This window comes from Dicentrarchus labrax, unplaced genomic scaffold, assembly GCF_905237075.1.
Source record: "Dicentrarchus labrax unplaced genomic scaffold, dlabrax2021, whole genome shotgun sequence".
Lineage (NCBI taxonomy): Eukaryota > Metazoa > Chordata > Actinopteri > Moronidae > Dicentrarchus > Dicentrarchus labrax.
The window spans coordinates 7,358,924-7,385,396 of NW_026136715.1; the positions used below are offsets into that span (position 1 = coordinate 7,358,924).

Genomic DNA, 26,473 nt, shown 5'->3' on the forward strand with positions numbered 1-26,473 from the left:
TTTTTTCGCTGAGTGACGCTGATGACGACCTTCTCTAAGGCCTGAATATCACCAACAGTTCACTTTGCCTTTTTACTACAGACCAATCAAAAGACTTTCTCTTTTTTTTTTCTAATTCAAACCTTTTCTTCTGATCTCTAAAGCTGCCTGTAGATTCATGTCTTCAGTCCAATTGAAAGCAAAGAAAAATCTTGACATACCAACGCACTTATATTCTTAGGGTCAAATTAAAAATATGTAATATTTACATATGTAATATTTTATATCTAAGGCTTGCTTCTTTTGTGTGCAACCTTACAACCTCATTTCACAAGGAGTGTGTACGTGCATCTCTGTGTGTGTGTGTGTGTGTGTGTGTGTGTGTGTGTGTGTGTGTGTGTGTGTGTGTGAGTAGCCTTCCCATGTTTTTTTTATCTGTGTGAATGTCTGTGTGCACGTGAGAGTAACAGGGTCTGCGTCTGAGTAGCTGTGGATGGGCGGGGAGGGAGAGAGGGGGGGAGAAAAAAAAAAAAAATAGGTCACCCCTTAAAACAAAAAGCTTGCAGTCAACATCGCAACCGTCTGCTGAATTTTCATTGGCGGGCTTGTCTCCATGGTAACAGGTTAACCTTGAGGCAGTAGTCACATGGGCGAGCAAGTCTTCTGCTGTCTTGGAGAATACAGCGTGCGTCGTATGACATCCGTGATCACAGTGTCATCCCCTCGGTGAGGAGCTATCGCACAAGAGAGAGGAGAGGAAGGGTTTGGGGGGGGGGACAGTCCAAAACAAACGTAGGAGATGTAGGTGTGAAGATGATACAACATTCACAGCTTATGTGATGTGTTAATCTCACTGTGAGGAGTATGAATGACTGAATAAATACATGAATGAAGACGACCAGACGTCACTTGAAGGTACATGATAGTGAAAAGACACAGAGAGAGAGAGACAGAGAGAGAGATAACACTGAGCATAAGGTCACAAACTGGCTGGGGAATCATATTATTACCAACCAGGAGCACGAGGTGTGTTCATGGTTTGGAGTGAACCCTCTGAACACAACAGGGAGGGGGAAACTAGGAGGCTCGAGGTTTTTTTATTGCTCATTTTATAACCCTGAAATCACATTAATATCATTATCTTACATGTTTATAACTGAGCATTAACAGTACATTCAGCACCAGATCAAATCAGTAAAATAATGAACCAACAAGGATGTTTTCATTACTGCAAAAACCGCCATTCATGACATCAAATCTCAACATATTTAACTTGTGCGATGGAAGTGATTCAGGTGAGTCTGTTTGCATTCTTCTGTACTGTAAAGAGACACTGATTTCTGAAAGGGACACACTATAAATCACACTGAGAGAAGCTAAATGTGAGCTATACTGACCCCGTCAGGACTCAAAGTGCATCACAGGGGGAGCCAGGCGGCCTGGATCTGAACCCTGAGAGTCACAGGACCATGGAAAATACTCAAAAATGAGCATGTGACCGCCTGTGACCTCGCACGCATCCACACCTGGTCGATCAGTTCAGACACGTGACAAAAACAACGTCAGTTTCCAGTAGAAGTAGAAAGAGGCAGTGAGAACTGAACACTAAATCTGAATTTATACCCTGAATTTAAGCTTTATTGTAAACTAAATACAGTGTAAGTGAAAGTGTAAACCTACAAGATATAGGACCCCCCCCTTTGTGAGATATTTTTAATATAAAAACGTCTGACAACTACTCTACTCTCGGTGTGAGTTTATCACATAACATATAGAAAAAGTGTCTTATTAGAGCAGCGTAAAGTATGAATGGATTCATATCAGAACAGATTCTTTAGCCGATTGCACCAGCTCATAAATTCAAACATAGCCTGGTTATAATTAGTCCCAGTTTGTGCCTCTCATGTATTAACATTACATTCAAGTCACAGAGCTACGAGTCAGATTTTCCTGTCCTTAAGGTATTTCCAGAAAGTTCAAAGTGTCTTCTAACAGTTTGGATGAAATAATATTCCGTTTGTTGCACGATGAAAAAGATTTTAAACTTGTTTCTCAAGTTGCGTTGCTTTTTTTACTAACCCTAAAAAAGAGAATAAGGTACCCAGAAATTAGATATCGTCTTGCTCAATTTGTACAACATGAACCAAAATTAATGTTGTTTGTAGTATTGATGTTTTTTTTTTGTAAAATGTAAACCTAAACAGCAACTATAACCCGGCTACTTGGAAAACAACTTACGTTTAAGATTTGAAGAATCTGGAAAAATCTTCAGAAATGTGTTTAGTTTTGTTTAACGCCCTTCTGTTTGTACTTTTCAGAAGTGACTTGAATGTAATGCTAATACTTCTATATATACTGTCAATGGCTGATACATGAGAGGAACACACTCGGGTTAAGTTTACACCCTAACCGCCAGGTGACAACATTAACGTTAACTTGCTAATATGAGCCATTGAGATGAGGAGTAAAAGATTTAATGAGCTTTGATCTGACACATAATGCTTAATGTTGTGACACATTCATTATGTGAACTGAAGATTTAACTTTACTAACACGGCTGTAAACGTGTTATGTTAGAAGTTATATCACTTCTTGCGATGCTACAGTGACTTTAGACTGTTGATTGCGATTGGACGGAGTTACAAATATTTGTTAGAAACTGATTCACACATTATTAAAGTCCTTTCTAGTCAAGTTTTAAGGGCGCAACCCAATTCAATAAGTCGGTTTGAAATTATTTAGTAGCTACTGAGAACGGGATTCATGGACAGCTGGTGCAATCTTGGATTAAATCATATACTGTTATTGCAATGTAGTACCTCAGAGGTAATGGCACTGTTTCACCTCACCCATCTGTATGAAACTATCAAACACTCGGGTGTAAATGGAACAAAATGTCCCTCATGCACACAACTTGACAGAGACTCATCTGTTGTATAAGAGTACAAAATGTCATTTTTCTTTCAGTACACAAAAAGTGAATCTAACAGTTGTTTGTTTTTTGCTGGTTTATGCCTGAAGAGGAGGATGAACAATGACAGGAGTTTTCAAGTAGTGTTTGTATTTTCTTTCACAGAGGCTCACAGATGTGTGTGTCAGTATGACGGCTGCTCCTGGTCCTCATCGCTCCAGCTGTCGGTCCCGTCTGTCCCAAAGTACCGGTCTCCAAAGTCCCCTAAAACACACAACAGTGGAGCTGCTGTCTATCAGTGCGTTAGGGGCTGAAGAAAATAATGAAACAGCACACGATGAATATAAAGCAAAACAAAATGGCTGCAAAGGTTAGAAGATTTGGTATAAAGAGCTACTGTATTCACATACATTAAATATTAATCCGAATGTTTTCAAGGAATGTTTAATTATGTAATTGTACGCAATTATTTATGTTTACCGACCACATACGTGTCTATCTGTGTAGTTTAGTTACAGTGGTGATCAGGAGCAGTGCTGGCTTCAAATCTGAAGCGACACAAGCATTAAATTAGAATCTGCTGGGACATGAAATGAAATCTGTCAACTTGAAACAGAAATGTTTATTATGCTTTATCTTCTGCAAAGACGGACATTTTTATTTCCTGCATAAAACTCAAAAGACTGCACCCGAAGCCACAAACACTGAAGGCGGGATTGTACGCTGGAAACATTACGTGGAATTCTGTTGAGTTAAAGTTTTTGTTGTTTTTTTTCATCTGTTATTCAAACTTTTCTCCTAAAGTTGAGAAACTCAGAATGTCCAAATAAGTTCCACTTCGGACAAAATGTTTGACACAGTCTGGTTACAGATATAAAGAGTACGTGCATGTGATGGCTTACCGATACCAGGAATTACATGTAAAAGATCGTCCAGACTCTTGTCCACAGCGGTGGTGATGATTTTGACCTTCGGGAAGGCGTAGGCCACTGAGTGCACCCCGAGCTCTGCCATCAACAGCGACACCAATGCGATCTTATCCTCCTGCACCTCGTGATCCTGCTCAGCAACACACACATCACAGCAGCAACTGTCAATGCCTGCCAGCTCATCATCAGAGGGGTAATTAGCAAGTGGAGAGCAAAGGGAGCAAAATATTTGACATTTCTCTTTGCAGAAATAACGCTAATCTAACCTCACCAGGACGAAAACGAGTGAAAAAACACACAGATGAGCAATAAAACACATGTGACTGTCGAAGAGGAGACGGGGCCCATTGTCGTCTCTATGAAGAATAATGATGTTAATCTGCACCCACCAATAAGACTCGTACTGCCATCATGGCAGCGGCGCCAGTGGAGACTGTGCTGTCCATTAGGATGACATGATCTTCACTGATGTCTTTGGGCAGACGCAGGTAATGCAGCTGGCGAGGCCAGAGAGGAGGAGACAGGTTGCCATGGTTACAAAAGCAGGAAGGGTTAGTTACCACGGAGACACACATCATGTGGAAGAAAAGAGAAAAAAAAGAAACAATCAAAACATTTTTATCTTTTGTTTAATGTGAATTTTGAGACACTATCCAACATCGTGTGAAGCCGAAGAAAACCGTAGCACAGGTGAGCAGCACTTGATACGAAACAACACATTTTATTTTACCTCTGGTTCGCCTGAGTCGAGGTTGGTCTGGATGAGGATCTTGCCGATGCGGACGTCCTTGCACACGGCCCTCAGGGCGGGCTCCATGGTCTCTCCTGCCCGCAGGACGGACACACCGGTGATCTGTGGAGACGAGCGTGACGACAGAAACCCTGAGGATACACTCGACTGGAAGTTAACAAGACCTTGTAAAACAAGAACATCACTCACCCCTTTCCCGTTGTAACGGCGGCCCTCGTACTCCTGACCTTGCGGAGTCTGAACTACACACGTCTGTTAGAAAATACAGAAAAAAATACTTTATTTAGAAATATTTCTTAATTATTTTAATTCACGAACAAAACTCTGGTTTACTTTGTTATTAATACTGTAATTATAATGTTCTTTAGACCTATTCAAGTTCTTATTATCAGTATTTAGTTATGTTATTATTAACATTTATTCATTACACTTCTGTTTTTTACTGTACTATATATATTTTAAATGTCTTATTTTCTGTATATTGTTATATATATATATAATGTACATATTTTTACACGCTATACTACTATATATATTGTTTTAAAGTTCTTATTCTTATTATTACTATTTCTTATAATCTCTTTGTTTAGCAACTTGAGCAACTATAACGCAAGTATTTCTGATTCTGATTCACAGATACAGATAATATATACAGTCAATATATTTATGCATATTTTTGTATATTTAGAACTTATCTTTGTCTTATGAATGTGAAAGACGCCTCTGTAGCATATCCACTATGTATATACTGTGTTACTGCAACAAAATGTACCCTGCATTCACTTTAACAACTTTACAAAGATACCTTCCAGGAATCCAGTGGTTTTGGTTGATGTCAGTCAACTTTCAGAGTTTTGCTCAGTCACCTTTATTATTTGTCAGGTACACTGTTAAGCTGTTACTGTTTTGACTCTTTTTTTGTTTAAATTATGGCAACTGACATTTGCGAAAGCTTTAAGAAACACTTCAGAGAAAGAATAAGCAAACACGACTGTTTTCATCGTCACTGCAATGCAACAATAACTGTGACACGACTATAATTATAATTAAAGCTGAAAGCAGCAGGAACGGGCCCTCGCAGTGTGCACAGGTCGGGTCGTGCCAGCACATCGTGAATACATTTCATGGAAATTACATGACTATTGCCATGTAAGGCTTATCTCTTTTTACCAGTAGGGGGCGCTATGAGTGCGACTGAATGTTTGCATGTAGATGTTTTCAGGGCGGGGCTCTTATCGAACATCTGGTGGACATTGGACAAAGAACTTTGGGGAATGCATCCGAGAGACTTTCTTCATACATGTCGGTCATATGTGTCTTGGCCGTGGCTGAGCCATTTTGTGACTACCATGTGCGGGACCAATATAATATGTCAATTTTCGCCATCTATTAATACATAGTGACAACTGAAGAGTGACAGGAAAGAGAGGAGAGAGAAAGAGGATGACACACAGCAAAGGGCCACAGGTCGGATTTAGACCTGCGGCCTCTGCAGCAAGGACTCAGCCTTGGTACATGGGGCGCCGGCTCCACCAGGTGAGCTATCAATTTTATTTTATTTTGTAGGAAGAAAACCAAAGCTTCTTGGAGAAAACCCACAGCAACACAGTGAGAACTACTGCTGTGATCCTTTAAACCTGCAGAAACCATTTTGTTGGCCACTTGAGGGCAGCAGAAACAAGCTGTAAACACAACGCTGACATATTTTCATAGTTAATATGATGAATTTATAAGCAAACAGTTGCTTGTTTCCGTATCCATCAGTTACAGAACAAACACTATCATTCATTTGGAGTTGTGTTTCTGACAACCTGAGTAATGTAATTCCAACATACACTCTCCCTTTAGCTCTGTTTTTGTCACTCCTGAGGGAAATATCCGCCTCTTCAGCTGCTACATGCTTTAACAACTAGTTGCTTACTGTGTCTCTCTGTGGTTTGGTGCTAAGCAGGGGGTGTACAGTGGGTTTATCGAGCTTTTTCGCATCCTTCTGTGTCTGAAAACGACACTGTTAGAGCGGCGAGAGTGAACCAAAACAGTAAAAGTACAGCAGGCTGTAAAAGCAAAACAATGAGCTAAAACACACGAGGATTTATACACCTGAGGGAACAGCAGAGTCGGGGGATGATTCTCTGTGGATTTGTCCACTTTCATATACAAATAGTGATCCATTGTTAATATAAAAAAGTATTGATTATAGCTACGTTAATATTCACTAAGTAGTTAAAGTCTACCCACCTGAGATGGTAGAAATGTCAGTGCGTGTTCTATGAGAAGCCGCATTAATCTCTTTGAGTAGAAGATGAACTCATCTCTACTGGTTTCTTTATTCCTGCATTAGAGTAAAAGAACAAAGGTTTTAAAACTCATATTATACACACTGTTGATACAAGGACTCAAAGGTGTAGCATGGGTAAGGTACCTGATGATGGTGTGCAGGCCTCTGACCTGCGGCGTACTCTCCAACACACTGAGCGTCTGAGGCAGCGGCTGCGTCTGCTGAGCGGAGGCCAGGAGTGCTCTGAGGACCGAGGAAAGATCGTCCAGAAAAGGTTTTTATTGTGTTATTCTGCTACACTAAAGATAAATAAACAGTCTGGTTTTAAGAAGGTAGAGAGTTATAATTTAGTGATTAAATGGGAAATAACAGAGAGAGTATGAAGGTTCAGTCTGTACTCTGTAAATATAAAATTGAAGCAAAATCTCCAAAAACAATAAGTGGGCCATCAAAAGCATACCTGACACTGAGCTCACGCTGCATAAAGAGAGGAAAGACAATAAAATGGTGAATAAAAATGTAAAATGTAGATCGTGAGAAGACCCAATCCATTCATTGCTGCTGAAGATTTAAAGGACCAGTGTGTAGGATTTAGTGGCAGTAAGCAGTGTAGTTACAGATTACAACCGTCTCGCCTCACCCTCCTGTTCGAAGGGTGTAGGAGAAACTGAGGAGGCCGCGAAATTCATGAAAAGCGGAAAAGGCCCTCTCTAGAACCAGAGTTCGGTTTATTGGTTCTGGGTTACAACATGGCAGACTCTGTAGAAGAGGACCCGCTCCCTCTAAAATTCTAAGGTAACAAAAAAATGTCTTATATTCAGGTGATTATACACTAATGAAAACATACATGTGAATATTATCTTCTATTTCTGCCACTAGATCATCCTAAATGTTACACAAACATGTTAAAAACGGGTTACAAATATATAGTTTAATTTTTGAAAAAGGCGAACAGCTGGACGCTGAAGTTTCTCGCAAACAAACAGATTGTTTGTTTGACCTGACTCAAAATAAACTACAGTCTGTGTGTTCATGCTAATGAGAAGGAATCTGAGCTCACTGATGTGAAGGGTTCTGATAGCCGGTTTCATTCTGAATCAGTTCTGAGAAGATTTTTTAACCTGTAGCAGTGCAACAAGTTCACCTTCAGGTAACGTTAAAAGCATTGTGTGCACAGAACAATCCGTGGTTTATTTAGCTGATATCTGCTGAATGATTAAGTTATTAATATGATTTCCACTGTATTGTTTTTAGCTTTTACGGTTTCTGCAGCTGTAGCAGTGAGAAGCAAACGCGGTTTTGCCTCACAGCAAAAGGAAAATGAGCCTGTACAGAGTTAATGAACGTCACAGCAGAGGTAAAATATGTAATGAAAACCCTACAAACCCCTTCAGCACATGGAAACATCTGTGGTTTAGGAAAGATATTGAGTGAAATATAAACCTTTATATAAGATCCTTTATTTACTGAGATGTCTCCATTCCTCACCAAACAAACTGCCTAAAAAGATTCAGTTAGGGATTCCAAATGATTTGTATTCGATAAAATGCTACTGAACCGCATCCCAACTCATGTGTTGGCAATAGTTTTTGGACAATAATGAAGATATATGGCACAGAAAAATAAAGCTGGATTGGGTCTTTTCATATGATTTGTTGACAATAAGAAGAATATAGAAGAGCAACAGACTCTGAGAGAGATAACAGTCTGCGGCTGAGAAGTTTTGATTTAATTTAAGCTTGAAGCATTTTATTGTACAAACAGTTGGGAGTCTCTCTTTCTGTCTATATGTTACAACTTTTGGACACATGGTGGCGCCCCCCTCTTATGTACAGTCAGTGTTTTTGGCTGCTCACCTCCTCCAGCTGGCTGTGAACATGCTGGACTATCAGATCAATTGCCACCATATTCCCACCACCTTGGAAGGAAAAAGAAGTCCAGTTTTACACGTTGTTGGTATGTTTCCTATAACACGTAAGTCAAAATGTTCAGTAGCGAGGACAGTCTCACCTCTCGGCACAACAATATCAGCCAGCCTCATGGTTGGCTCGATGTATTGCTCGAAGGCCGGCTTCACAAACTTGTTGTATTGCTTGATGACGCCTTCAATGTCCCGTCCACGCTCTGTGATATCCCTGCGGAGCCGTCGAACCAGCCGAATGTCTGAGTCTGTGTCCACAAAGATTTTCATATCCAGGAGCTTCAGGTGGGAAGAGCAAACACCCCCAAATGGTTCAATAATATTCACTTCAACAAAGCAGCTGCTCAAACAACAATACCTGGTGATGATTGCTTTACTTCACTCAAGAATTCTTCAAAAACAAAGAAAAAGAAAAAAAAAGAAAAACATATTGCCTTTACCTGAAGAAGCTCTTTGTCCGCAAAAGACATAATTCCTTCAAATATGATTACACTGGCACCGTACACATTTTTCTGCATAAAGAGGAGGAAAAAAACCAAGAGTCTTCAAAGCAGAAAGCTTCTTCATAAACAGTCAGTTCAGTTTTTAGAAGATTAAAGCTGCAGAATGTCAATTATTTGAAAATAACAATATTTTATTAAAGTCTATAATATATTTTCAGCTTTGAAATTTTAAACCACAGAAAAACTGAATGCTTCATAACTGTGTTCTACTTTCTTCTTTTCCAAAATTACAGGATGCATATTTAATCTTTAAACAGTTAAAAGTCTCAATCATCATTGAGGAGTTTTCTGTAGAAACTAAAGTCAACTTGCCTGTGATAAAAACACAACTCACCCAGTCTTTCTGCCTCCCGTGTGTGGTGAAGTCGTACACCGGGATCTTCACGCTCTTGCCCTGCTTCAGCCTTTGCAGGGTGGCGACCAGCAGCTCAAAGTCAAACGCCCCCGGATGATCAAAGTTGTAGTCGTTACTCGCAGCTAAAGCCTGCTCCTCGGGAGATAAAACCTGTAAAACACAGCAGGTACACGCAAGATGTTGTTGAAGGTTTCATTTTAAAGGACCAGTTTGTGGGATTTAGCGACGTCTAGTGGTGAAGTTGTGGACTGCAACTAACTGAACACCGCTTCTGTCTGTATTCTGAATACTATAGTCTATTTCTGGCAATTAAACTGGTTGCGGAGATTGATGAGAATATCAATTCTCACGTCTTTATGTTAAATATGAAGCTAAAAGCTGGAAGTTTAGCTTAGCTTAGCATACAGACTGCAACCAGGAGGAAGAACAGGAGAAATATCTTTAACGTCAATAACAATAAAATCCTCTGCTTTTCTTCATAAAGGAAGAGTTAAAGTTTGTTCTTAGTCTTCATTAATGTGTGTATAAATATTGTTTGTGTGTGTGTTTGTTGCGTATTTCTATAAAAAGGAGTGGAAGCTTGGCAGGGATTAGCTTTTCAAGTCAGAGTGGCAGCTCCTGATCCTCGTGATTACTGAGGGATTCTGGTTTGGCTCTTTCAGATCAGAGTTCAAATGAGTTCAGACAAAAACTTGTTTATGAACAACCCGGATCATGATTTAGATTACAGCTCACAAATTACGGTTATTTATTATGTATTGTACGTAAGTAGAAGAAATAAGTTTTTACGGAGCAACACAACAGGATTAGTGGGGAAAACAGGTTACCAGTGTTAAAATAAAATAAATTAGTTATGGTATCATTTACTTTAAAATTAATTTGTTTTTAAATACAAAAACTTACTATTAATATTGTGTACATTATTGTTGCTGTAGAATAAAACAGGCTGGGAGGAAGGAAGTACTTCTATAGCTTTAACATTGTTATGGGAATGTTTTTAAATAATAATAAAAACTGCAATAACAACCTGTTTTAGCCGCTAGTTGATAAATGTGTCTGTTCTATTGTTTGGTTTTGAGTTTATAGAGCTTTCCAGCTGAAAACAGCTGCACATGAGAGCACTGAGAGCAGAACCAGAAGAGTAAAGGTGTGTTACAGGGAGCTAAACACCGAGCTGAAACTCACTTTACTGCTCTCCGTAAAGCCGAGGGGAGCTGCAGATTCAGGTAATAATTCTCTCCAGGTTCACAACTACGAGCAACCCCCTTTAAAGATATAAATTATAGAAAAACTGAGGAACAGTAATGTAGTATTGGGGTCCAATGTTGGCTCGATCATGTTAGAAAAGAACCTAGAACCAGCTGATATTGGTTGTTCTAATTATGGATGACTGGGGAGGATGACGATGGCTGGATGTACTCTAGGTTTTTATGTTGGGTTCTCACTGTACATTGTTTTATGTGAGCTTGTGAGGGGAGTTGTAGCATTTGTCTCTAGTTTGTATTATGCTTTAAAATATTTATTACACTTTATGTTTCAAGTCAGTGTTCTGTGTTTTTCCTGGCAGTGAAAGAAGCGGGAGACAATTAAGTTTTAGGTTAAGCTGAGGCTTTTATGTCCTGTCACGTCATCAGATCATAAACAATTATGGAGCCGAATACTTCAGCTCATAAACAAACTTTACTGCGGTTTACTGGACTTGATACAGTACAAAGAATAGTGCAGCAAGCTATTTCCCCTTTCAGGTGTGTGTTCAGTGAAAGTCAGTAAATTATAATAAATATTAGGTTTTATAATAAACAGCTTTTCTCAGTAAGGGAAAATGCCTCATGTAAATTGTCTCATTTTCATAACATAGTGATTGTAAAGTACTCTTTCCACTCTCTTGGTTCCTCTGAGGACATTTCTACCGGCTTTTTGAGTGAAACTTCAAATGCGGTCGAGCCTCCTTCACTCGTCTGTTTGGCCTTGTTACGTCTGTCATGTGTGATATGCACTGGTGTTGATGTTGGGAATGTGCATTCAAACTAAAGCGTAGAAAGTACAAATACTTTTGTAAAAATGTAGGGGGTAAAAGAAAAAAGTTGTCAGACAAAGTAGATACCTGAAGAAACTACTTGAGTATATTAATAAAGTATTTGTACTTCCACCTCTGCACTAGAAGTTATTCAAAGTGATTACAGTGTAATTTATTTCTAGGTCGCTCCTAAATGGAGATTTGTTACCCACAATATCTGTAGTTGGTTTTTTATTGGTTCCCTGTGTGTACAAAATATCTACACTGTAATTTGGCTGTAATCTAAAGCATCAACAACGGTTCATTAATCAAACTGTGACAGCAGTATAACGGTTGCTTTGAGGTGACTGAATGTGAATTTAAAATTATATTAAATAACAAAACATTTCATCCTAAAGATGATTATTTCTCCCTACAATGAAACCACAGATAATCGGTAGCAACCAAATAAAATAAGACAAAAATGCATGACTCTCTCACCTTGTAGAAAGAATCCATAGACAACAGCACAACCCACGGCACATCCAGAGCTTCAATGATCTTATTGGCCACAGTGGTCTTCCCTGAGGCGCTGCCCCCACACAACCCTGCAGATCCACACAGCATTTCAATGGCCCATTATGTGTGTTTTTCAGAGTGTGTCTAATGTTGTCTGGCGGTATGCATGTGCGATGGCAGTAAAGTGTTTATGGGTATAATAAGACAGAACAGTAATAAAAGGACAGGTTCTGCAGCTCAAAGACACAATTTGGCACGAAAGGAAGTGAAAGAATTAAACAGTCGGGAGGAGTAAAGACATCATCAGCGAGTGTCATACCGATGACAAAGGCCTCTTTTGACTGTGCTCCGTGCTCGTCATACCAGGGAGGTCGGCCGGCCGTGTAGATGGTGCGCGTGCCTGTGCGGAGAAGAGGAGGCTCGGTTTTACTCTGTGAGGTAGTGCTCTTCCTGCGAGGGGCCCCGGCGGGGGGCAGGAGCCGGTCCAACGAGTCCTCCCCGCTCCCACTGCAAAACAGCACACAGCAGGGCAGGTTACAGCCTGAACACACACACAAGTCTTACACAGGCAGGTGTATCACGTCTGCAGTATCAAAGAACTGCCTTACTTCTATCTTAACAACGTAATTATAAGATGTAAGAATTTATCATTGTATCATATTATCTTTGATGATAGTTCGATAACACATACTTAAAATCCAGGTGTGATACATTGTGTACTGTTGGTACTAAACTATTTATATTTAGTGTGTTGACCTCAAGGTCCCGAACATCCAGAGCTTTTAATTGTGACTCTCAGTCTTCGTCAGCCGTTCTATAGCCGAGCTATCGTGAAGGCTGTGAGATGTGGTTAAAAGCTGCAGGAAAAGCTATTAAGTGGACCTTCACTCAAGAATATTTTCTCAAATTATTATTTTTTTCTCTCAACTGCATTGAAATTCCAAACAGATAGCAGATAAAAAGCAGCATGCAGAGTGTCGACTCAGACTTTTAAAAGATTTAAACAGAACAAATAAATAAAGCAGAGTACAAAATTAAATACGGAAGCCGAGAACGGCCACGGATTTCTTTTATTTTTTATATTGTGATAACGACTTATTATCTCTATCTATAACAAAGTTTGTTTACTCGGGATAACTAATTCATTAATAATGTGTTCGTCTTGATTTCAACCTACAACAGCTGCCACGAACGGCTTCCAGTCAAGTAAACAAACTAACATAAAGTGTAACTTACCGGGAGGCCACAGCTACAGCCAGTGGCTACGGAAGCCGTTCGTGACAGCTCTTGTAGTTTGAAATCAAGACGAACACATTATTAATTAATTAGTTATCACAAGAAAACGATCTTTGTTATATCGAGATAACAAGATAATAAGTCGTTATCACAAGATAACAGTGCATAAAAAAAAGAAAAATCCATGGATGTTCTCGGCTTCCGTACTTAAAGAATAAGTAAAAGTAATTTTTAAAGAAAAAAATTTAACTTTGGGCTGCTTTTCTTCATCATACGTGATAGAAAACTTAATATCTTTGGGTTCTGGAGTCGGTTGGACAAAACAAGGAATCAGATTGCATCACCTTGAGTATTTCATAGACCAAACAAGTCATTAATATAATGATATGCAGATTAATTAATAATGAAAAGTTAGTTAGTTTCAACCCCAGAACAAAACAATTCCCAAAATCCCCAAAATCCAGAACATGGCCTCAAGGGTTTGTTGGTTCGGAAGCAGGAACATTTTATTTTTAAGCGTAAGTTAAACAAAAATGGTCCCTGTGTCTTCCTCAAACTGGTAAATGACCCTGTTGGATGATGGGTAGGTAGAGCAGGAAGGTCTTTGTTGTTGTTTATGTTGTATAAAATCTGCATGACAGGGGCTGAAATCATATAAGAAAAAATACACAAGAACAAAACATACATGATTCTTATTCTTTTGTGTGTGAGTATAGACGAAAAGTTAATTTAAGCAAGAAATTACTTTAAAAGAAAGACATATTTTAACATACTAACATATTTCTCTCAGACGGAGTCAGACGATTGCATAACAAACAGTGTTGCAGTAAAAAAACAAAACAATTAAGTTGAAATTTGAAATATGCGAAAAACCTGAGGAGCAAGAAGAGAACATCTTGGTGCAGTTACACAAACACATTGTTGTGTGTGTTGTGTAAGACTGTTAATGAGTTTCCCCATTGAGCAGCTGCTGTAAGGTCAGACTCACTGTGTACTACACTTTATACTTTTATAGTACAGTTCAGTGGGAAATTACGTGGTTTCAGCTTCTCAAATGTGACAATTTGCAGCTTTTCCTTGCACAGTAAATTTAATCATTTTGAGGTTTGGTCAGACAACACATGTGAAGGTTTCACTTTAAGCTCTTAGTGACTCTGATGTGACTCTCACTATTTAAAAACCAATTGATTAGCGGATTGATCAACAAAAATAACCAACGATTAAAGGTCCAGTGTGTAACAATTAGGCTCTATTAGCAGAAACAGAACATAATGTTCACAGGTATGTTTTCATTAGTGTATAATCACCTCAATATAAGAACTGTTGTGTTTTTGTTGCCTTAGAATGAGACGTTTCTATTTAAAGACGCCGAGAGAACCACCATGTTTCTACAGTGGCCCAGAACGGACAAACTTAACACTGGTTTGAGGGCCTTTTGCATTTTTTGCGAGTTTCCCAACCACCGTAGTTTCTCCTACACACTTCACAGCCCATTATCAACACCAGGTCATCAAATACAGACGCGAGCAGTGTTCAGTTGGTTGCAATCAACAACATAACCACTAAATCCTCCGCACTGGTCCTTTAATCAATTATGAAAATAATTATTACTCACAGCCCAGTTAGAAAACAGCTTCACCACAACCAGCTACAGTAAAGTAAGCAAAATGCTGCCTAAACATTAATGATGCATGATTAATAATAATAATCCAATGGTACAATACCTGGGGGCTATTTCTCTGCTTTAACTACTAACTAGCTCATGTACAATTTCCTGATAATAACATTTTCCTGCAGCACTTGTTGTGGTATTGGCACTTCCAGGATCTGAATACTTCTTCTCACCGCCGCCTATATTGTGTTAATGCTACTGTTTGATACTCTAACCGACAAATCACAGCTGAGATCACTGTAATTAAGATTAAGGGCCCTCACGCCAACGTTTACTAGGGAAGAAATAAAAGTAATCTTAGCTTTGCGTCACACTTTCTGGATACAGCAGGGACTCCTTCATTCCCACTGGCAGTAATTAGAAATCAAATTAGTAACTCTGTTTGTTTCTTATGTAATGTACAACTATATGCACACAAACTGTAAATTAGAGGACTAATGAATGTTTTGCATATTCAACCGAAGCAATTTTAAATGCTTGTTCAGTAATGACACACTACAGGGCAATCCTCTTTGACTGAGCACGAATAAAAAAACACACCAAAAATCCCTGCAAACTAACCCAGATCCTGCACTTCCTCTGACCTCCCAACAACCCCTGTTAAGAGACTATTTAAAGCTCACATCCGTGGTGTGTTTGAGAGCTTTTGTGAGGAGGAAAACTAGCGCCCTGCCTGCACTCAAAAGAAACAAAACAACAAATCTTACCTGCAGTCAGACCTCAGGGACCAACAGCCGGAGATTCTGGCTCCCGTGCAGTCCAGCAGAGTCATATCTGCTTCAGACGACAACCTGCAACCCTCCAGCTCGCCTGTCACTGTGGCCCCAAAACAAAAGGCCCCTCGACGGATTAACTCTGCCTGAAGCAGGGTGTGTGTGTGTGTTTCAAGTCTTGCTTTTATGGAGCTTAAGCAATCGTCTGAAAAATGACTCTTCCTCTCATCTCTCCACGCCACCGGCCCATGTGTCCTCCTTTCTCTCGGTCCAACTCTTTCTGTGTGTGTGTGTGTGTGTGACAGACACTAAGAGGATCACCGTAACACTGGCAGCAAAGAGCGGCTTGGCCGGTATTAATAGAGGCACCTGTAAGCAAAAGCAGGACGGTACAGACGTCTTCTGCTGATCCCTCCTCTTATTTAACAGATCTGATCAACACAAACACGACAACAAACACTGCAAATAAGTCTCATTGTTACGGGAAATATCTGGGAAAATGTCCCTGATAGTTTCACAGAGCTTAACGTGAAGTCTTGTCTCAAAGATACAAGGCAGAGGAAATCCTCTCATTGGAGAAGCTGGAACCACAGAATGATACGTATGGAGAAAATAACTTAAAAGAATGAATCGATAACTAACGATAGATGACGATTTCCAAGTTTTAAAAGGAAAATGGAGAGAGTGAAATGATAAAGCACTTTAATTCTTAAAGTGACTTTTAAAGCCGCTTCATTGTCAGTGTTAAAAGTATAAAGTCAAATGTCTCTTTCATGTTTTAAGATGTACTAGATCTACTTCTTGTGGATAATATTTAATATGTGGACTTAGGTAAAGCTTTGATCGCAGGACTTTAATAATTAAGTATTGCTTCTTAAATGTTGTCATTTTATTGTTACTCCTGTCTCATTTGTACATATAACATGCATGTCTGTCCTGGAAGAGAAACCCCTCTGCTGCTCTTAAAGTGTTTTTAGGGGAGTTTAGTGTCTAAGGACAAAAGATGATGATTTTGAGCTACATAAATAAGTAAACTTGCATAACTAGAAGATAAAAATGTAACAAGAATCATTAGTGTTATGAGTATGAGATTAAATATAACTATACTATAAATATAGCTAAAGGTTTATTATAGGATAAGTATATTTTAGGGATATTTTAGTGGGTTCTCATTAGTGAGCCTGTGACGCACAACTGTGTCACCATGCAGCTCACCGACTTCAGAAGAGCTTCCGCATTAAATCAACCTACAGCACATTATAATGCACATTTACTGCACATTATAATGCACATATACTAACAGAGAGGGCTTTTAAATGAACAATGTCAATATTAGAGCCGATATTTTTGCAGTTTGTGGGAGGGGGAGCGGGGGGAGTCAGTGTGGTTATCGTTACATTACAGCATCGGGACGCTGCTGCGGACTAAATAAAGATTTAAGAGTATTCAAACACAGGTGATAAAAACACAGCATCAATGTACCTGTCCGAGCGGGACGACATTATTCTCCCGAACTCCGTTTCCATGGGGATCTTTCGACCTCGGAGCCGGCATCGGCTGGTTAGAGCCATGGATGGATTCCTTCTTAACCGTGCGGTGGGATTATGGGTAATGTAGTTTCTCATCACGTGGTTCCTCACGGCTGCTCTGTCAAGGGTAATGCACAATAATCCTGACCTTTAAAGCATTTGAATGAACAACAAAAACAACAACAACAAAAGGCTGATGTGCTGTTTTTTTGATATTTTTTCTTTATTTGTTTTCTGACATTAAAAAAAAGGTTTCAGAGAGAGAGAGGAAGAGGTAGAGACAGTAATGAGAGGGAAATAGTTAATAATTAATCACAGAATAGAGCAATACATTGACAGATTGTCACGGAGCTTCTTCATCACAGTTCATAGTCAGTTCGTGAAGATTATGTCTGTTCATCGTGCAGATGGGGAATGAAAAGCAGCCGGCTTCCACTTAACATAATTCTGAATATCGCTGCTCGCTGGGACGCATTTATCCCACAGGTCTCATTCACATTTGAGTAAATATCCCATGATTCATTAGCATCCACTTCTTCCAGCGCTGACACGGCTACGATATCTTACCAAAGGAACCTGTGAAACACAAAAGATGAATACTTTTTAGATTAGAACATTTAAAGAAAATTAAAAAGAGCTTTATCTTAGCATAAAGACTCAAAAGCCAAGCACAGCCCGGCTGTGTGCAAAGGGGACAAATTCCACCTGCCAGCACCAATAAAGCTCACTGATTAACATGTTATATTCTTTTGTTTGTTTAATCTGAAGAAATGTTTTTTGGGGGGGGTTAGTTCCTAGAACAGTAACCTTCTGGACTGGGTTGCACCAGCAGGTTCTCTCGTAAGTTATCGACACTGGAGGCTTAAGATAAGATAAGATAAGATATACTTTTATTTTACCCCCCTGTAGGAGAAATTCAAGTTACACACAACTGCATTGGGGAATATAGTGCAATAAAAAGAGTACAGTGCACAAGTACAAGAATATTACAAAATAAAATAGAAATATAAAACTATAACTGAAAAATATATACACTATAAGCAATAAGCAATGAATAGTAACTACTAGTTAGTTTGTAACTAAAACTGGTTGCACCACGTCTACTTGGGGCATAGCCTAACTAGTTTAGACATAAATGGTCAGGGTTACCGCGCTGCATTAGCTTTCTGGCTGCAGTAATCTAGATTAATATTGAAATATCATATCAATAAATTATACTCCTCGATTAGTGTAGCAAAATGTCCGCAAATTAAGGAAAAAATTATGTTGTGTGGCACAAAAAACTGCTGTTTTTACCATCAGTGAGTATAATTCTGTGACATTTTATGATTTATCTTAAGAATAAATCTCAACTTAGTAATACTTTAACCCTCGTTAAACAACAAATTGACGTTTTTACACAAACATGTGAGTTATAACCTGTTCATTAGTGAGTTTTAGAGATTCTGGTAGGCAGATTTAGTCACTTTTGGACAGAGCCAGGCTAGCATTTTCCCTCATTTCCAGTCTTCACATAAAGTTCTCTCCCTGTAAGTGACTAAGCATATTTCCAAAAAGGTCTGACTATTTCCTTTAAAGTCAAGGTTTTAGATCGGAGAGGTGAAATATGAAAACACACGCACCCTCACCTCTGCTGAGCAGCTGCAGGTTGCGTCCTTCCTCCTGCACCTGAAGCTGCAGCACCTGTTGCAACAACTCCTGGCGAAGTGTTTCTTGCACTAGTCCCATCCTCTGCAGCTTCTCCCCGTTCAGACGCAACAACGCGCGGCCTGGAAGGTGAAACCAGAGAGCTCAAGAATACGTTTCGCTTTTCATGTTGTAATTCTTTTTAATCCACCTTCCACTCATATGTCTTCTGACTATCTTAGCAGTGTGACCTGTGATGGCGTGGTGGGAGAACGCCTCCACGTAGGTTAGGTAGTTGTGTGGGCAGTGTTTCTTCAGCCATTTACAAACGTCTTGTTGTGACCAGAGCACGACGGGGCGGATCAGGCTGGGCTGTGTTGGACTTGTGTGATATATCCCATAACTGTCACTGGAACGGTACTGCAGGACAGACAGATAGACAGACAGACAGACAGACAGACAGACACAGAGAAGATGGACATGTGTTAGAAGATTACTTTTTTACTTTCTTATGCAAATGCAAAAATATGCAAATCACTTTCTGGCCTAGAGTTAGATGAGACTATTGACACCGCTCTCATGTTTGTACGATAAATATGAAACTGCTAGCCTCGCTATGTCCAAAGTTGACATTCTCCTACAAGCGCGTCTAAATGCGTCATTCCTCGCTTGTTTTATCTTTTTGAAAAACAAAAAAGTCAAAAACTTGACTGCTTTTCTGCGGGTTTATGCGTGGGACTATTTTGGGGCGAGGCGCACTGACTTCCTGGAGTCTCCACTGGTTGCCTGGCAACCTCAACGAGATGACAAGACTCCAGCCAGAGGCGGACTTTGTTAACCTTTGTTTGTCACCAAGAAGATGTGACGTGACGGAACTAATGCTCAAGAAGACAACGCTCAAACGGGCCAGTCGAGTAGGAGAAAGTTTGGTGGAGAAATGATGGATGGAAGGATTGTAGGATGGAAGAAAGGCCTGCCTCTATTTCTGTGCTTTATTGTCTGGATAGGGACAGAATATATGGACTGGTCTCCTCAGATGCAGCACACTATAAATGAAGAGTTATTCTTGTTACACTTTGTAGTAGCATTTCATTTCATTCGTTCATTTCAAGTCACACCCATCAGCCACTAAAGCCACACTACTGGATATATGGCCAGTAGAGTCAGACACTACACAGACCCTGTTACAGAAGAAAATAAATGTATTTCCCAAACTGTTTCTTTAAAGCTGCTTCTTGACCTTTCCTCCTCAGTTTGTTCCACTCACACCACAATCTTCTGTACGACCCTCAACATGACCTTACATCCATGAAGTGATGCAATTAGCTGTGATCTCTGCAATGCTGCTGCTCAGTCAAAAACCTACTGTGGAATTTGAACGCTTTCTAACACCTTTAGACAAGGAACTGACAAGACCAGCCCACCATGAGAGCAACAACTGGGTCTCAAACTCATTAAAGCACACGGGGACGATCATGTCCATATGTGCATGCAGATCAAACACTCTGCATGGATGGATGTGAAGTTGTCTGGAAGATCAGCGAAACATTCAGCAGCAACAGCACAGACACAGGAGCATGAGGGCCACTGTGATCACGAGATCCCTGCTCTTTAATCTTAAAAGATGTACAGCATGTAAAACTGTGGAGGACTAATCAAACTGGGCCTTTGATCAGTCCATCGGTTTTAAAAATTCAGCATGTTCAGCGCTTCTCCAACCCAAGCCTTTCTCAGAGGCAGGAAAGAGGTGTTTCAGAAAAGAAAAGAAAGGCTTGCTTGCACTTAAGACTCACTGGGGCAAAATCTGAGCTTGACACACCAAAAACGTATTTAAATAGTTTACATATAGCACGGAACAAAGCCAGCTCGTGTGGCAGTTTTCTGCCCAGACAGAGCAACAATGTATAATCAATTGACTTGTTTAAGTAGAGAAAAACAGGAAATATTGCTCGCTACTGTGTTTGGCACAATCTTGGCAGTACTGACTCCGCCGGCTCCCTGCTACCCCAAAAATGGGCAAACACGTGGAGTGTGGGTGGAGCTCCTTGTCCTTAATTATGCATAACTTTGAGCCTTAAGTTATTTAAATGATCTAAGAGGTGTTGATATCATGTAGACCTAGATCAGTGATCCCCAACCTGGGGTTTGGGACCCCCACTAGGGGTCACAAAAGTGTCATGGGCGGTTGCGAGGTCTTCTTGATTTTAATTGGCGTAAGAAAACTAAAGAAACAGACAGTAGGTCGATATCTCTAAATTATAACTAAATTAAGTTATTTTTAAAGTTTACATTTTTATTTAAGATCTAAACTCTGAAGACCTGAACACAAAATATATTCATATATTCAGCCTTTACTCTAGAAAAGTACACAGTTAAAACACTCAAAGAGCTAACAGAACAACGGTCCAGCTTCAGGGAGAAGAAAACACTGAATTTGTCAAAGAAAGAAGCCTATTTAGTATGTAAGGGAAAGGTTTGGGAAACACTGAACTAGATTATGTGTATGATTCTCATCTAAGTATTGTAAATACATGTGGACACCAGGAAGAGTTTTTTTCTGCCACCTGAGAGACTTCCAATCCACCATGGTCCTTTTATCTTTATGCTTCCTGCTCTACACGTAAAGAGCACTGGATTTCCTCTCTTTTCATTTCACTTGTCCCTTTCAACTCAACTCAATACTCCCATCTTTTTGTTGTGAGCAAGTATTTCTCGTTTCACACCCTCACTTTTGTGACACCAGACTATAGTGATAGGTGCTACCTAAAAGCCTTCATTGCCGGCATTTGTGGGTCAATATGAGAAAATGTTGACTCCTGAACTGGGCCTTTGTATGGATGCATGTATTCTGAATCATCACAACAAGGACTGGTACTTCTCATACTGTGCAGCAGGAAATTAAAAAAGTAATTTTAGTGCCGCTGTGATGTTTCAACACATTTTATAGGAAGAAAACATTTTCCTCAGTTTATCAGGAATGTATTGTTTTGTCAAATAGACACTGTGAATGCAATATTGTCCCCAAAATCCCACGTCACCATTTCTACTAGAGCTGCAAGTAATGACTTTCATTACTAACTAATCCCCCAATTATTTTGTCAATTAAGTGGTCAATTGTTTGGCCAATAAAATGTAAGAAAATGTAGGAAAAGTTTGCTAAAGCCAAAGGTAACAAACCACTAGTTTTTTTCTAACTTTTGTTTGACTAACAGTCTAAAATCCCAAAATATTTTTTATCCCATAAGAGCAAATCCTCACTTTTTAGAAGCAATAGAGAATATTTGGCATTCCTGCTCTAAAACAAACAATTGATTAATTGATTATTAAAATAGTTGCCAATTATTTCCTTTCAACAATGACTGAAATGTACTTTGTCGATTACTATGGATGTGTGTATATATATATATGTATGTTTATAGTATAACATGTAGAAAAACAATAAATAAAACTAACTGAAGAGCTAAAGTGTGGAAGAAGTGAAAATAATGTTCCAAACATGTTCCAGTGCAGCACATCCTCCAAACACACAACACTTAAGTTTATGCTCCTCAAAACAAAAATAAACCGACCCCCACATTATGTGCATCCAAGAGGATTGAAGCAAACAAACAACACATTGTATACAACTCTGTTATCAGCCCAGGCCAGTTCTATGTTTGCAGCTTTGGCTCCAGCTCATTACCGCCCTTTAAAGAGCCTTCCATGGGGTGAAGACAAAGGCACGGGCTTTTTGGACTTGTAACTATGGGCTTTAAATGAGGCCAGTTTACAGCACAAATGGATTGTCTCTTTTGACGGCAGCGCATGTGCGAGCAAACAATGCTGCTATCAGATAACGAAATGAATATCAGCTAAAAATTGAATTCAAACTGGAACAGAACGGCTGCTAGAAGTGGATCTGAAGACGTTTCACATAAAGGGATCTATTTAAAAAAAAAAAAAAAGGCATTACATGCTGCAACATCACAGACCGTATACCATCGAGCATTCGGTATCAAACTAAATTCTATTTCTTTTCTGTTCTCAGTCAACAGACACAGTGTTGCTGCAGCACAGCGCGAGTGTTGGAGGACCTGTGCTATTTAAAGCCATACTAAAAGGCTGTTAGAGTCCACCAACCCGCTGGGGAGAGAGCGACTTCCATTCTCTGCTAACAAAGTGCCCATTTGCAACAATGGATGGTGACCGGCCGCATTTGCCAGACTATGATTTTTTTTCTCTTTTCTCTTTCAGACTTTTCTGCACAGAAATCTGAGAGAAGAGTTACTGAACACCAGCGAGGAATGTTTCCATGCATACTCGTGTTGAAAAGACAACAAGGCAAAAGATAAGTAAGCACTGGTTTATAAGAAAGAAAGGGAAACATAACACTACTGCTTTCTTGCTTTTGTCATGGGGCTTTAAATACAAAGCAACTACTACAGTTAATATGAATAACAATAATGATTTTCAGATAAATATTAATAATTATTTCGGATCAATCCAATTAAGCATTCGTACAAACCCACGGCCTGTACTTGGTGATTCCACCATTTATAACTGTAAATTCTCCTCTGTGTTTGTTTTGGGAAAATATATAATAATATAATGTAGATTGTAGATTGACCCACGAAAGAGAGACAGCTAATGCTATCCAGACCCCTGTGTCTGTCCTGTGGGATGAACACCACACTGACGAGGTATTGTAATAACGTGAAGTGAAAGTAACTACTGATATCTTGATTTGAAGCAGATATAAAAGTATCTCCTAGATCTTGGACAGTGAATTTAGCCCGGGGGGTATAACATGAATGCCATTCACTGTATTGAGGTCATGTAAATGTTCAGTACCTGCAGGGCCTCTGTGCCCGGCTGCCGCAGCAGCTTCACTGTCCTGCCTCCGGCGGTTTTCTGTCCACGTCCGTCATGCCAGGTTAGGTTCCCACCTGTCCGTCGACTCAGCTGGTGCTTGAAGTCTTCGGGCAGAGCCCTGTACTCCACAGCTGGCCTGCAGAAACTGAAACTGGATGCCGCTGGAGAGATAAAAGCAGGGTGTATAGTGATCAGACAGCCGGATCTGCTCCTTAATCACTGACAATGTAAAAAAAACCTCCCTTACTCTGCGTGACTTGAAGGCAGAGCTGAACCCACCTGGACACCCTGTCATTCAGGTATGATCTCATCACAAAGTACCTGCTCACACATGCTGTTGATACACCAAGGAGGCATGAGGCAACGATAAACGCTACCTGAGTTCCTCGGTAATTTGCGGAAGTCAGCCTTTTTCTGTACCACTATTACTTTGTGCAGAGCTTGTAGGTGAATGTCAGAGCTGTAAGACAAACCACTTTCTCATCATTACGCAGAGGCCTGCAGGCAGACATCCAAACCCACCTAACAGCAGGTGGCTTCCCAACATCCAGTAATTAAAGAAAGTGTGGAACTACAGTAAACACGCTGTCGCTGGCACAGATCCTGGCAGAAAGCCACTGGTCATTACTGATTCATGTGCCAGATTGGAAGAATTTTCTTACCGTGTTTGAAGCTACGCATGCAGCTGTGTTTGTGTGTGCGCCAACATGCATTTTCAATATCTTAAATAGTCTAAGAGAATTTGAAAAGAGGACAGAACGAGAGAGGCTGTCGGGGGAGACGAGAGGGGGGAGGAGGGTTTGAGGAGATGAAAGAGTGTCTTTTGGTTTTCTAGCTTTGTGCCTCTCCTTTCTGTCATTCAGCATCTCCCACTGAGAGCGCAGCAAAAGCTGAGTCCTGCAATCATAAAGGCAAAACCAGCAGCATCGAATTATTATGAATAAAACTCTGGATGTGATTTTTTTTTTGTGTGTCTTTGAGGTGTAACTCCAAGACTCTGTATGTGTGAACGCTCCTTCACAGTGTTATTACACCCCCAGGCTGCTGCTGTAAACACATATGTGCCCCTTTCCCGGATTAAATACAGATAATTAAGACCACTTGTCAGACTGAGTTTTTCTTTTTCTTTTTTTTATGTAGTTATTGCTCGTTTATGGCAGGAAAAAGTCCTCATTAACTAACACTCGTATAAACTGCCAGCACCGGATAGGAAAACTCTCTCTTCATGAACAAAAATCTTGTCTTTCGTGTCTTCGCCTGTCTGCAATATATTCCACTTTTGGTTTAATATACATTGTAGATTAAAGCTCCTACTTGTAGGATTTTAACATTTCTGACTTTGGCATAGAAAGCAACACATAAACTACATTTTTCACCAGGATTGTATATTATTTATTATCTGTACAAAGACTAATGAATTCACTCAGAATAAAATAAAACATGCCAATGACATCCAGTTCTACACATAGGGGCTTTTAAATGGTAGCTGTCCAAAACTTACTGAGCCTATACTCAAACTGACCACAACAGTCCCACCATTATACTGGTCCTGCTGGTCTCTCCTTCTGGTGCGCTGTCCGTTTCAGCACCAAAGTCACTGACCATGAGCAGACCACCAGCCTGCGTCCTCCTCTTCTTTCTTAAAAATCAAGAGTTCGGTTGTTGTTTCGTTTCAGCTGTTTAAGACCCTCACACTGTGCGCACTTTCTCATAATGCTATGAGTATACAGCAGGCGTTGTGTTACCAGATGAGACCACTAACCCTACCTGGCAAAACCGGTCTCGCAAGTATTGAGTTATACAAATGAACTCGTGTTTTAAGTTGAAGTTCCCACTGAATGGAGGCTGTTTTTAAAAGACAATTTCGATGAATATGTCGATGAGTATAACCCACAGAAAGCGGCCTACCGTCCACAGCCATGGTGTTTCCGTGCCGTAGTGGATCTAGTGAAAGTCTCCCATCGTCTCCGGTGACCGACGCACAGGCTGCGGGTCCTGCTCCCACCTTCTCCTCCTCTTCCTCTCCTCCGGTGTGCGTTTACCGACAAAAGTTTCAGTGAGGTCTAGCAGGAGGAATGACGACTCCGCATCCTCTCAAGTCTTACTGGTCTGGACTGTGGAAAGAAAAAACCAAAAACATCTCAAAACCAGCTCACGTCGTCCTACGGTGTCACTCGCCAGGCTTGAAGTTGTTGAACACAACACAGGAATGTCCCCGACCAGCTGGCTGACTGGTTCCGCTGGCTCAGGCGGGCGCGAGCGTGTGCGCGTGCACGCCGGCGCATGTGTGTGTGTGTGTGTGTGTGTTTTTTTTTTTTTTTTTAATGTGTCGTGAGAATCAGACGCGCGGCTTTTTCTCAAGAGCTTGCATGAGCGCAGTGAGCTCAAAGTGCAGCCCCGGGCCCTGTAATTAACGCAGCCAGTGGAGGCTCTGAAAAACAGCCGGATGAAAGGGCTTCTCATCACTGCTGCATCCAACTTAAGGAATTCCCCCTTTGCCTTTTTCTTGAAGAAAAGGAGCTCTGTGCGCGCCTGTGGGCAGTGGGCCCTCTCTCTCTCTCTCTGATGGACCCTCTATGTGGGGATTGTCCAGAAGAGCTGCAGGACATCAAGGCTGATAGCGAGCACCTGCACAGTTACTTTACTGGTCACAAGTGCTGGGCAGTAACTCATTACTAGGAGAAATATTACAGTAATACGATTG

At 40.2% G+C, this 26,473-nt stretch overlaps 2 protein-coding genes across 11 annotated transcripts in view; both read right to left on the reverse strand.

The window, feature by feature from the left end:
- Nucleotides 1–3,023: 3,023 nt before the first annotated feature.
- uckl1a (uridine-cytidine kinase 1-like 1a) lies at nt 3,024–17,401 on the reverse strand. 3 transcript variants are annotated; one of them, XM_051425273.1, is made up of 16 exons: nt 17,246–17,401; nt 15,758–15,866; nt 12,462–12,649; nt 12,125–12,231; nt 9,607–9,777; nt 9,210–9,281; nt 8,859–9,048; nt 8,705–8,766; nt 7,309–7,325; nt 6,993–7,091; nt 6,809–6,902; nt 4,760–4,822; nt 4,550–4,672; nt 4,209–4,316; nt 3,793–3,949; nt 3,024–3,154 (listed from the first exon to the last, which is right to left on the reverse strand). In XM_051425273.1, the coding sequence occupies exons 2-16, from the start codon at nt 15,820–15,822 to the stop codon at nt 3,075–3,077; spliced, it is 1,596 nt and encodes a 531-aa protein (XP_051281233.1). In that variant the 5' UTR covers nt 15,823–15,866; nt 17,246–17,401; the 3' UTR covers nt 3,024–3,074. The 3 variants fall into 3 exon arrangements, with proteins under 3 accessions (XP_051281233.1, XP_051281231.1, XP_051281232.1); XM_051425271.1 differs by lacking the exon at nt 15,758–15,866; XM_051425272.1 differs by lacking the exons at nt 3,024–3,154; nt 15,758–15,866 and adding an exon at nt 3,184–3,438.
- Nucleotides 17,402–17,491: 90 nt separating this feature from the next.
- The window catches only part of samd10a (sterile alpha motif domain containing 10a), a 48,741-nt gene continuing 39,759 nt past the window's right edge, over nt 17,492–26,473 (reverse strand). For 4 of the 8 annotated variants that reach the window (XM_051425280.1, XM_051425279.1, XM_051425281.1 and 1 more), the window contains 5 exons: nt 25,678–25,883; nt 23,749–23,930; nt 19,170–19,338; nt 18,915–19,061; nt 17,492–17,868 (listed from right to left, as the gene is read on the reverse strand). In XM_051425280.1, the coding sequence (XP_051281240.1) occupies nt 17,846–17,868; nt 18,915–19,061; nt 19,170–19,338; nt 23,749–23,930; nt 25,678–25,690 (534 nt within the window). In that variant the 5' untranslated portion in view covers nt 25,691–25,883 and the 3' untranslated portion in view covers nt 17,492–17,845. Of the gene's footprint in view, nt 17,869–18,914; nt 19,062–19,169; nt 19,339–23,748; nt 23,931–25,677; nt 26,029–26,473 lie in introns of those variants that run through there. The other 4 variants (XM_051425278.1, XM_051425283.1, XM_051425275.1 and 1 more) reach the window with 4 other exon arrangements.

Bases quoted from the DNA above. Each gene is read 5' to 3' on its own strand.
- uckl1a (XM_051425271.1), bottom strand. From the start codon at position 17,388: ATGAGAAACTACATTACCCATAATCCCACCGCACGGTTAAGAAGGAAT. The intron at 9,282-9,606 runs GTGAGTTGTGTT...CTCTTTATGCAG, and splicing joins ACGGGAGGCAGAAAGACTGG to AAAAATGTGTACGGTGCCAG. The intron at 4,673-4,759 runs GTGAGTGATGTT...TCGTCTCCACAG, and splicing joins GCCGTTACAACGGGAAAGGG to ATCACCGGTGTGTCCGTCCT.